Source organism: Acanthochromis polyacanthus, chromosome 15 (assembly GCF_021347895.1).
Source record: "Acanthochromis polyacanthus isolate Apoly-LR-REF ecotype Palm Island chromosome 15, KAUST_Apoly_ChrSc, whole genome shotgun sequence".
Taxonomy (NCBI): domain Eukaryota; kingdom Metazoa; phylum Chordata; class Actinopteri; family Pomacentridae; genus Acanthochromis; species Acanthochromis polyacanthus.
Window position 1 is genome coordinate 17,277,431 of NC_067127.1, and position 12,239 is coordinate 17,289,669.

The 12,239-nt window shown below is 43.1% G+C and overlaps 1 protein-coding gene across 1 annotated transcript; it reads left to right on the plus strand.

Annotated features, from left to right (window-relative positions):
- The first annotated feature begins 537 nt into the window (after positions 1–537).
- On the plus strand, positions 538–6,748 carry npas4l (neuronal PAS domain protein 4 like). Its single transcript, XM_022191251.2, has 10 exons — positions 538–680; positions 834–954; positions 1,935–2,098; positions 2,264–2,409; positions 2,510–2,609; positions 2,880–3,144; positions 3,232–3,341; positions 4,205–4,340; positions 4,433–5,703; positions 5,807–6,748. The coding sequence occupies exons 1-10, from the start codon at positions 605–607 to the stop codon at positions 5,833–5,835; spliced, it is 2,418 nt and encodes an 805-aa protein (XP_022046943.1). The 5' UTR covers positions 538–604; the 3' UTR covers positions 5,836–6,748.
- The last annotated feature ends 5,491 nt before the right edge of the window (positions 6,749–12,239 follow it).

The following is a 12,239-nucleotide window of genomic DNA, read 5'->3' on the forward strand; positions in this document are numbered from 1 at the left end:
AGAATATATTGAGGATTTTTCTCTTTTAGCTGACAATATTCTACACATGCTCTCATTCTAAATGCTGAATTGTTGCTCATAATGGTTTACTATGCACGATTGGGTCCTTGCAGTTACGTAAATGATCTGAGTTCAAACCTAATATCAACTAAGCACAAGGGCTTGAGTGTCTCTGCCATTAAAAGTGTGCCAAAATGTTCATATGCATTATTCAAATGTGAGTGCGGAGTGAGAATTTCATGTGATCAAGCCTTCAGTCTGGGAATCACATTGTGCTGCTGCCAATAGCTCTTCAACCAAAGCGGAACAATAGTCCCAGAGAGTGGAAGCAAATGTTGTTCTGAGGAGCTTCACGCCATGCTGTAATGTTTTCTGGCCACAAAATGACTCAATATTCACACACAGGGACACGTTTCTTCTATTTTAATGGCATCTCTCATCATTGCCTCTTTAATTCCCTGAAGCGGATTCTGCGTCCAAACTAACGGGTTATTTTTAGGACTCCATTCACTAAATATAAACCCGCCTCGATCGTTTGTCGTCGCGTCACAACAAGTTACATTATCCCATTTCGGTTTTTTTCCCCTCTCCTCCCCATAGGCTGATGTGGAGGAGAGGTGTTTGGTTTGAGCCTATAAAAGGAGGGATGGAGTGTGACTCTCATCATCCAGACTCCAGAGGTAAGAGATCACAGTTAGGATTCATTTCACTGTTAGAAATTAGAGCTTTTTTTCTCCTCAGATTTCGCTCAAAGTTTCATTTATGAGGGAGAAAAATCGAGCACTTAACTGATTGACGTCTTTCCACGTCTAAGTATTAAAAATATGTTTTAGGTGGCGGCATCAGCGTTAAAATGACCATTTGGTGCAACTCCTGCAAATGTTATGTCAGCTCTCCGTGCTCTTCTCACCATCTGCCCGAGGATCACCGCCGCTCGGTCTGCGGGAGGTTCAGGTCAGTGCCTCTCCTCCTCCTCCATCCTCCTCCTCCTCTCTGCTCCACGTCCTCTAGTGGCCGAATCAACACATGGCTGCCCAGCAAATGAAGACCTAACTCTGCTGCATGCACAGCAGGGAGCTCTTAATCCAGTTTTCTCCAATCTGCAGCCAAGTAGCCTACTGCATCTGATACAAACTAATCCAGCCAAAATGATGCTGTCATCCTTTTCCTAAAAAAAATTAAAAATCTGCCTGAGGCAAGCTTCTGTTAAGATGATTTTGTGCAAGATCAGTCGTTTAAAACCACTTTCATAAATACAAATTTGTGTTATTAGTTTATAATGTGTCTGTTAGCTTAAAGTGTCATGTAATATCCATAGTTTTTTGTGTTATGTTAGCGGAGCATCCTAAAAAAAAACGTGTCAAATTTATAATATTTATGAATCTTCATTATTAACATACTGGGATACAAACTGATATAATTTTCCTTTTGTGGCACTTTCTGTGTCCTCATGACGTGGGGCGCCCCGCTCCGAGGACACCCACTTTATAAGGCAATGAAGGGAGCATGAAAAGCCCAGCCTCCCCTTTGTGTGTGACGCCCACGCTGAAGCCCTGGCAGCTATAAAAACCCTGAGCTCTCAGTGGATGGGCCCAGACAGATACTGATCACACAGACAAAGTCTATTGAGAGCCCTCATTTCTGCTCCAGACACGACAGCCTCTCTGCAGTTTCCATAGGAACCCTTGATATTCAAAGTCCGCTTCAGCTCGTGGGGGAAGAGACACTAGGCTGAATTGTGGAAAAACAGAGGCTGGATTAGTTCAGGCCAATTAGTTTTTTCCTGTCTTTATTTGACTTTCTTTTTTATTGGAAGAGAATGACCTCAGATCGATTTTTTCACCTGCAAGTGTGGCAGTAGAGAAAAGTCTGACTGCTCAGTTTTCCTTTTTTTGGATCCCACCTCTGACCTCAGTGAACATGGTCTCCAACAGATCCACCAAAGGAGCATCCAAAGCTCGGCGAGACCACATCAATCACGAGATCAGGAATATGCGAGCTCTGCTGCCCATCACCCAGGAGGACCAGGAGCGCCTCTCCTATCTCCACTCCATGGCCGCCATCTGCACCTACATCAGGAAGTCTGTTCTCTTGCAGGGTAAGCTTTCGCACTTCATTTGCACTTTAATATCTTTGAACTTCTAATCTACTTTCAGCCACTGTCAAACTAAATGGGACTAAGTTTTGCAGTACCTCGGGGAACATATCAAAGATAACCTGCACTTAGTGTAACCAAAGCTGAACTCGCTCTTTCTGCTCTCAGGGCTCTCGGCTGGGGACAGATCACGCTGCTCTCTGCCATATGAGGCCTTTCTTCAAGCCCTGCACGGCTTCATCCTGGTCGCCACCGCACAGGGCAGGCTGGTCTACGTGTCGGAAAATGTAGATGAATACCTCGGCCTTTCAGTGGTGAGTCCCCTGGTTAAATACAGTGTCAAATTCAGCTACAGAACTTTTAATTGGAGCATATTTTGGCCACGTGGGATTAGAAATTCTGTTACTTTTCTAGGTGGATGTGCTGCAAGGAGACACGCTGTATGACATGGTGGAGCGCTCTGATGTCGATATTGTTAGGTCACACCTGGACTTTGAAAACAACTCATCATCAGGTAAGACTTAAATTGCAAATATAGTAGCGTCTTGTTTCTGGCCCTGCTAGTGCTCCCAAACACGTATCTCCTTTTCTGCCCTCTTTCTATCCACTCAAGGTGAAATGTAATGAAAAAGTGTGAAAGGTGGCAAATGTTAAATCTGCAAAGTGGCACTAAGTAATCTGAAAAATGCCACACGAAGAATTTATTTTAAGCCTCTTAATTCAAAGTAATGTTTCTAAAGCTTGCTACTGAAAGACTAACCTACCATCTGTGTTCTGTCTTCAGAGAGGAGCTTTATATGTTGTATGCAAACCTCCAAGGCCTTTAAGGTGCAGCACGGCAGCTGCTGCTCCATGCACATCAGAGGGAGCTTCCAGTTCTTCCATCAGCCCTGCCCGTCCTCACCTGCAGCCTCTCCCACCACCGAGCCTCTGTTCGTGGCCCTCTGCACCCCCACAGCGAACCGCCTGAGGAGCACCGACTCTCACTTCTGTCAAAGCTTCAGCAGCACCCACAGACTGGATATGAGCTTTTCTCAGCTGTCAGACAGGTGCATTCACACATCCCCTCTTTAAGTGGATGTAATGAGAAGGTTTATAAGCTTTTTTCCTGACAGTTTCATGTTGTTCTTTTTCAGCGTTTTCTATTTTTTGGGGTATTCAGCGGATGAATTGGCCGGACGGTCGTGGTACAGCCTGGTCCATCCTGAAGATCTGTCGCTGAGTGCAGATTCTCATAAAAGTTTGAGTAAGTGTTCAATCCACTGCAGGAAAGAAAGCAAAACTTTTTGACATTTCCATATTTATTGGCACCTTAAATACCTATCATCATCACTTATTCGCATCTAGGACTTGAACTTTCAGTTATTGAGTTGCTGATGCCTGGGGAAATTACATTTAATCATCGATATTAGAGCATAGGCGTCAGTTTAGGGGGGGACGGTGGGGACGTGTCCCCCCCACTTTTTGTCAGGGGTCATTTTGTCTCCAACACATTCAAATTCTTCACATGTAAGCCGTTGTAAACCCAGTTATTTTCAGCAGTATAGAAAATTCCGACGCTCCTGAACGCACCATCCGCACTCGGCCGAGAGTTGCACAGACATGCAGCACACCTTCATGAGGTTAAAAAAAACGTGCAGATGCAAAATTTGCACCCGTGCCAAGTGGAAGCTCCGACCAGAGGCGTGCAGGGGCAGAATTTCGGCCCGGGAGAATTAGTACTATAGCGGCCCACAGACCCTTTTGCCCATATGTACTGATAGTTCAACAGCTTGAGCCTCTGCCTTTGGTGTGGTGGTTGTGAGTTCAAGCCCAGCTTGTGGCATTTTGCCGCTGTTCTTCGACATTTTCTCAAAGTGCTGTGGTCTCCATCCCCCCCACTTTTAAAAACAAACTGACGCCCTTGTATTAGAGCTTCTATTTTGGCACAGCAACCTTTCTGTAAACACACAAGCAAGTCCGAAGAAGATGATCATGAGTTTTGTTCCAGTTCATTTAGTTTTTTTTTTAATTTTCAAACTTACAGTAGTTGCTTGTACTGGTTTTGTTGTGTGAAAATTGATTGAGTTTGTGTGTGTGCACTACAGTAACCATGAATATGTCTTCTAGTGCAGGCAGATGAAGGCTTCCAGGTAGAGATGGTGCTGAGACTCCAGCGCACAGATCTGTCATGGACCTGGATCTACATTCGAGCTAACAAGGACTCAGAGTGTCAGAGCATCAGCTGCACCAACTTCATCATCAGGTATGACGAACCTGGATTGACAGCAAGAGGCATGCTTCTGTGCTTTCAACCTAAAAATCCCGACTTGTAACACGTTTCTTCTGATCTTGCAGTGAAACAGAGGCCGAATTTCTTCAAAAAAAAATCAACAGCGATGCCTTCAGGCCGTCATCTCTGCCACATTCCTACCATTTTACTCAGCAGGCGCCCCACACTCAGAACAAAAACACAAAATGTTTAAAAAGGCAGAGGACGTCTAACAGCCAAAGTGAGGAGCCGGGTGCCAGAATGAGGATGGAGTCTGAGCGAGACATGTACTATGTAATGTGTGGCTCCTCCCAAGGCAGTAGCTCACCTGCTCCCTTGGGTGACAGCCCTGCTTTCTTCACACCTCCCTACAGCCCAGCCTCCTCCAGCTCCTCGCTGCCGCAGGACGAGCTCAGCCATGACCTCCTGATGGATGTGCATGAACGCACAGATCAGCTGCTGTCCTCCCCTGAGAGCTCTCCCTCATATTACTCCTACCCAGAGGCAGGGCTCACCTGTCACCAATCACCCTCCGACTCCCTCCCTGCAGCCGCTGAACAAACCTTTGACCAGGCGGCCTTCGGTGTGCTCAGTGCCCACTCTCCGCTCACCGCCTCATCTCCGACCCATGATTTCCAAGCTTGTCCATCTGATGCTCGATTAGTTCCAGACTGCCTGTCTGTGTCCGACATGTGTGAGAGCCCTGTGGACTGTGCTCTGCATCCAGACGATTTCAGCCTCCTTGAGCAGCCACAAGGGGGCAGCCTCGTCCAACTGCATCACGTTCCTCACCGTGAGTTGCCCATGCTTTCCAGTCTTCTTGCTCCCACCCAATCTGCCATATCCACAGAGTCTAACCAGTACAACGAGATGGAACAGGCAGAGATCAGCATTCTGGCTCAGCAGATCTCCTCCCTGGCCAGCAGCTTTGACATGCACCACACCCTGAATCCCCTCACAAATGTGGCCCAAGCTGCAGCCACCAGCACCCTGCCCTCAGCCTATGACTGGTCCCAAAACGCTTGTCTTCCCTCAGTCTCTCTGTCTAAGCTGGTGCTTGATGACGGTGTGTTTGACAGCATCCTGAAAGACTTCAACATGGTCACAAGGAAAAGCAGCGTGTCCAGCCCTGGCATCATTTGCTACAGCTACCAGCAGGGCTTTGCGTGTGGTCGGAGTGGGTCCCGTGAGTCAGAGCAGCAGCCTCTTGGCCTCATCGCAGAGAATCCGCTGCCTGCAGAGCACTTCTCCACAGGCAGCATCACCTTGGATCCCTTCAGTTTGCAGATGGGACACCACGGCCAAAACACTGGGTTGCATCAACTCAACCACTACATGCAGAGGAGTCTTCAGCAAGGTAATTTCTACCACTGCTGAACTAATCATTCTCTAATCTGATATAGAAAGTTTACAGATATTAAAACTATATTTCACTAATATTATTTCCTGTCTCCTTCCAGATGGACTTGCTGAAGAGAATCTGTACTGAAATAAGTCTGTGACTTACTGTGCTACTACTTGTATGACATATTGTCAGGGCGATCAATCTTCCTTCGCTGGATTCAAGCAAGAATGTGAGCAGAGACATCTTTGCTCAGACACAGTTTCCCCAAATGACTTAATTGTGAATGTAGAAAACAAACTAAAGTAGATTCTGTCGTGTCCCAGCACCTCAGAACTGTCTCAACACTGCTGTCAGCTAAGATTTATGTTTGGCTGATGTCTTATATTTTATTAAAAAAGGTACTTTTAAAAAGTCACGACACTTAGACTCTGAAATGAAAGTATATTTTTCTTCTAATGCTGAATGACCACAGTTTACTATTGAGCACTTTATCAATGTCATTACTACAAGAATTTCATAAATGAGAGGATATGCTGATTTAAATGAAAATCATCCAAAATTCCAAGCTACCAGGATGAACTTTAACCCATAAATCATTCCTAATAACAAAAGCATTTGTAAATACTTGATTTTTAGGTGCCTTATAACATGTCTAAATAATATTGACATTCCTGATTTGTACTAGTGTCCTAGTTGTCTTAGTGTGCCATTAAAGCTTTGAAATGAAAAAACCTCAGTCAGCGAGCAGAAACTTATGATGATGATGATTGTAAATTCAGCACCTACCTCAATGGTACAACTAAATACATTCCAAGTCTGATTCATTCAGTGTATTTATTTGGTTTGGAACATACCGTCCTAACCTTTCTCTCACTTAATTGTATTAAAATGTTTTATTTAACTGCAGTATGAGTCGTGAACTTATGTATATTCACTCCACATTTGTTTTTTCTTCATGGTACTGGAACTCTGTATTTTTGAATGTGTAATGTTATTGTGTCACCTTTGTAATTTGCTTCAGATGTTTGAAATGTAAATAAATGTAATGAAAAACACACGAGAACTTGTAATATGTCAGCATATGTACAATATACATGATGTAGCACCATCAAACACCAGATATAACTAATAGAACTCATAACAGCATCTGCTTGAATAAAATTTGGCAGTAGCATCTTACATTTTCTATAAAAATTACACCTAAATCTTTATTAGTGTAACAAGTTAAAGCAGACCCTGACTTACTATCACTTTGAGAAACTGTTAAGGCTAAAATACCACCAAAGAGATGCCTACTAACACCTCCAACCAACCACAGACTGTCTATGCTACCAGCACAGAACAATGTTAGTGTTCATTCGTGAGTTCTGTCAGAATTCAAGCTCCTTGAACATCTGGATTGTTCTGTGGCTGGAAACTGATGTGAGCAACAAGATTGAACCAAAACAATGATGCTGCGGTCCGTAAAACCAAAACAACGACCTGAATGATGGTGAAACACCGTAGAGCCGGTGGAACCTGCACAAATGAGTAATAACTCTGTATTAATTAATCTCTAGGAATGACACCGTTCACACTGAACCTAAGAGATAAAGCCATTATTAAAATGAAATACTTACCAGTGCAGCTTTAAAATGCACCTTTATGTAGTAACAACTGTCACAAATGGGTCTACTTTGTATCTTTATATTTTCTTGTTCTGTGTAGCTGCTCAGACAACGGCAGCGTCTACTAGGCTGTTCAGTGCTCCATTGATTTTTATATATTGAGGCCAATGACAGCATATAAACTGCACACTGAGGAATCAGTGGGGTACTTGGACATACTTGTAGCATCAGTGCATAAATATGTATTTAGATACGTGGAGTGAGTGAACACCGATGGATCACTGTATTGTAGCTTCAAAGAAACACTTGGCGTGTATGTGTATGTGTGGAATAAAAGCTCGCAGGGGGCACTACAGTCATGCTGCTGGTGCAGTGTGTGCAATGCAGAGCCCCCATGTTGTCCACATGCAAGTTAAAACAACCACTAGATGGAGTGATAGCTCCAACAGCCTCCCACTAACACAGATACACTACATGCCATTAGTGTAATACCAGTTAAACAAGCTTGAAATAAAACGGCGTGTGTGTGTGTGTGTGTCGGTGCCAATGAGAGCACAAAAGGACATCATTCGGTCCATTCATGAGCAAAGAGTCCAGATGCCTGGCGTTATCCATGGAGACCTAATTAAGAGTGATGTCTGTTGAAGGGTACAATGGCAAATAAAGTTCCTAACAAGTCCCCACATCTGCTGTGCACCAGTCTTCCTGCATCACTCAGCGTTACCTGGAACAATAATGATTTCCCAAAGGCACGGTGACACAGAGTCCGTGGCATCGACGCGTTTGTCCACAGCAAGGAGACGGAAAAAAGAAAAAGAGAAAAGGGGGAAAAAAACCCACCTTTTCATTCCGCCGACACACAGTGAACACTCCCAGCACTCCCGTGTCTCTGCAGATTACACAGCATAACAGCAAAAAGTCTTTGGCACTTTTCTGGAGCTGTGGTTACATGATTATAATTAGATCAGGCATAGCTGTGTGTTGAAACATTTGTGTTTCTGGGATTTTACTTTTGGAAATCAATAGAAATGTTACAACCTTATTATTATTGGAGGCGGCGAGAGATCTGTGGTTTATGTGTGTGCTAAAATAAAGATAAATGCTGATATAGGATTTAAATCTAAAAGACACAGACACTGCATATAGAGATATTTATATCCCAGGAGCAGAAACACACACACAAACACACTTCATCTCTATAACTACGTCTAATGTATCACTTAATTACACCGGCAGCTCTCACGGCCCTCAAACATTAAATTAAGGTGACGTGAGATCAAATTAACAAAATCTCCGTCTCACAGGAGCGGTGAAGAACTGTAGGAGTCTGGCAGTGGAAGTGAAAGATGAAATGTATTCAGATGATGCTATGATTCACATCTAGGTTCTGTGAGTGGTATTAGGGCTGAAGGCACAGCAAAATAGAACTGACAAAAGAGAAACACAGGCAAAACTGTCATCTGTCCTACTTCAGTAGCTCCTAAAGTGCTTTCTCAGGTGGATGGCTGGAGGGCGGATGCTGAGGGAAAAGCGCATCAGTGCAGTTAAACAGAGCAGCTCATGGATAGGATTCTTTTCAAAGCCGTGCCTCCCACAAGCAGCCGGTTTTTCATATCCTGCCTCACCGGTGGCTTCTCACAAATGATTACCTAATTTGCTTGCAAAGAAAAACTCTCCAAATTGAAACTCTCACTGATTTCAGACAACAGGGCCTCAGGTGGCGCAGCCGTGTCTTCGTTTATTTACCGGCTTTATGCTTTTATTGTTGCTGCAACTAGGCTTGAGGGGCTCTATTGAAAGCTTATCTTTCGAGTATACATTAATTTTGAAATAGATGAAGATGTGGAAAGCCATCCAGCTAGGAATGTGATTCGTCTGCTTTTGCTCGGGGATTGTTTGGCAGATGGAAGCGGTGACACAAACGATAGCTGCCAAGGTCACGCAAAGGTGTTGCACGCTGTCATGAGGGAGACCTGAGCTGTTATTGCACGTTAACCCGAACCTGCCTTTTCATTCTCCGCACTCTGTGAGGTAATCCTGCACAATGGGTAATTTATTTTCTCCTTGTCTCAACGTATAAAACAGCCTGCCATTGTTTTTGGCTGTATCACATTTCCATGTCTACAACAATGCTGCCCCACTTTTCAAAGGAGGCTCATCACCTGACTGGTGTTGGTTGAGTCGGCTCACACTGACACTGTAATTGGGTTAAACAAAAAGACCCAAAATAGACTGCAGCCTGTTCCTTCAGGACCCATCCTGTTCCTCCTGTTGCTGCGCCTGAAACCACAGCTCTGATTCCACACTGCATCCCAGTCATGAACAGTCAACATCTTCTGCTGATATTCATGAAGGAAAGGCCAACCAACCGGGGAGAAGAATACAAACGTGAGCCTACTTGCATATGAACTTTTGATTTATTTTCCACCGTTCTCTCGCAGGGAAGAGTTTTCTGCTTAAGGCAAAGCACCTGTCCTCAGAGGAGACATAAGCACCCCACCATGGCAAGATTTGACAAACATGCTGTCCTTTGTTGATGGAAAAATTCTTGTGCATCGACAAAACACATTTTTCCCCATAAAATTTACATCAGGGACTTCAGCATACGTGCCTGGATGTTGCGTTTTGCTTCACAGCGATCCCAAACAGATTTTCATGGGCTTGCATTTGCCTTCTCTTTTGTGCAGAAGCAACGGTGTCTCTCAGTATATTGTGTATTTACTTCCATAAGCTCAACCTCCAGCATTCGGAAAATCAATGCTCTGTGCTGGAATTCCAATACACAGTGGCACATAGGAGGATCTTTAAAAGATACTGTTTGATTTTTGAAGCCCCAATGTTCTTCTCACAGCCGCGTGGGTATTCAAAGTAAGTGAAGAAAATGGTAGTGATGCTGGACATTATCCACATATGCACGATGTGTGCTGCACATGTATATGAGACGTGCATTGTAAACATGTTTATCTCTCCACTTCTGCACAACCCCGGGGGTCAACAGAAGTAAACACAAAAGCGCATATCTTATGGAGGGCTCAGAGCGGCTCGGAAATGATCGAAAAAGCAATTATTAAAGTGAGATGCAATTAGAGCCTTAAAACAACAAAATGAATTCATCAATAATTAGAACGGAATTGAAATGGATTTACAAACGACAAAGTAATTGATGCATAGCTAAATTTGAAATTAGCGTCATTACCTTTTTAAATGGTGCAAATCCATTTGATGACCCAGTTTTAATGTGGAAATAACACACAAAAATGTACCCATCAGGGAAATTTTCAACAGGCAAAAGAAAAAGCAGGAGCAGTTATAACAGCATTCCATTTAGGTAGTAGTAGTGGCAGTGTACATGTTATCTGACCATGCAGTATTTCTTGTTAAGTTTTTTAATTGCGCTTGTGTTTTTCCAGTAATGAAGTCAAAATGTCTGCAGTGATAAAAGACTAGCATATTTTATCAGCTGTAAACACAGCAGTAAAGAGGTTTGATAACGCTCTCTATAGCCTCTTATCTTTCTATGTGACTTATTTCAAAGGTGGACTGTGTCTTTATTAGTGCATTATTACCCAAAGGCTAGAATTGTCATGTTTTCGTTATCCTTAGGAGTCCTTCACCCTTTCTGCCATGCTGTACTGCAATGATTCATCAGTAGCCCAGGACAAATGAACAAAACACGGATTCCAGAGAGGGCTTTATGTATTTTGGTGTAAGTTACAAGCGTCGGGGTATATTCTCTGTCTGCTTGATGCCACTAACTTGTACTCACTGGACCTTTGAAAAGAAAATTTCGTGAAAAACAATTTCAAAAAAACATTTTGGGAGAGGGAACTGGATGGACAAAAGTGATCTTAATCCATCTTATGTTTATCGTGATAAAAACAACTGGATTGGATTGCTGTCAGGCCACTGAATGGTTGAAATTAGCTATCTCCCATAGATGTGCTGTGTAGACTCTGTCAAAGAGCTTCAGTAAAAACCAACTGGACTTTTCTTTTAGACTCTTGAAGATGTCTTAACTCTCATCCAAGAGGCTCTCAGAACTGAAGCAGCCTCTTGGATAAAAGGTGGAATGATGTCTTCAAGAACCCAAAGAAGTGCCTTTGCTTTTCTCTGAAACTCCTAGGATCCCACAGATATGGTTATTAGGTGCCCTACTCCTTCTATTAGTATGCACAGCAGGCCATTACCATCTCATTAAATCATGATGATGACGCATATGTGCGTTTCTGAAATAAGAGTTAACATCTGCATTCGGAGGCGGAGAGGCCAGCGGTGGCATTAGTCATTGAACTGAAGGACAGCAGCAGAGGTTTTTCTATCTATCATGTATTCGCTCAACCACAAGATATCTTCTTCATTCCCTGAAATACTGTATGTTTATTTATGATCAGACAGGATAACATATATTCTGCTAAACTGCAGTAAACCCACATGCTAATGTAGTTAATCAATGACATGCTAACTCCTGGCAAAGGAAAAATAAAGCTAATTTGTAAAAATGCAATATATTTAACATTAACAATATGAAATGATGATGTAGAAATAAGGTCAGTTAGTGGATCTACAGCTTGATGAAGTTTCAGTGTGTAATTTTTTCGAACTTGTTCACGCTCAGCACTCTCAACTGCATTCAGTGGGAAAGCTCAGTTACAAACAGACTGCATATAAAAGATGGGCAAAGGCACTGCAAAGCCACCTGTTGGTTTGTAGAATACTGTTCTGAAGCCTTGAGTTTAAAATTTGGCCACTGGCATATTTTTCTTTTAAAACTAGATGTAATAAGTGATTAAGAATCCGAGCACACTACACATGCCTATAGGGTAGCAACCTGTCTGTCACAAGGAAGCCCCGCCCTAAAACATCCCCTGCTTTTCTATCTGTTTTATTCTAAATGGGACTATAATTTACAAAATGAACATCTTGTTGTTTTGAAGGAGAAGT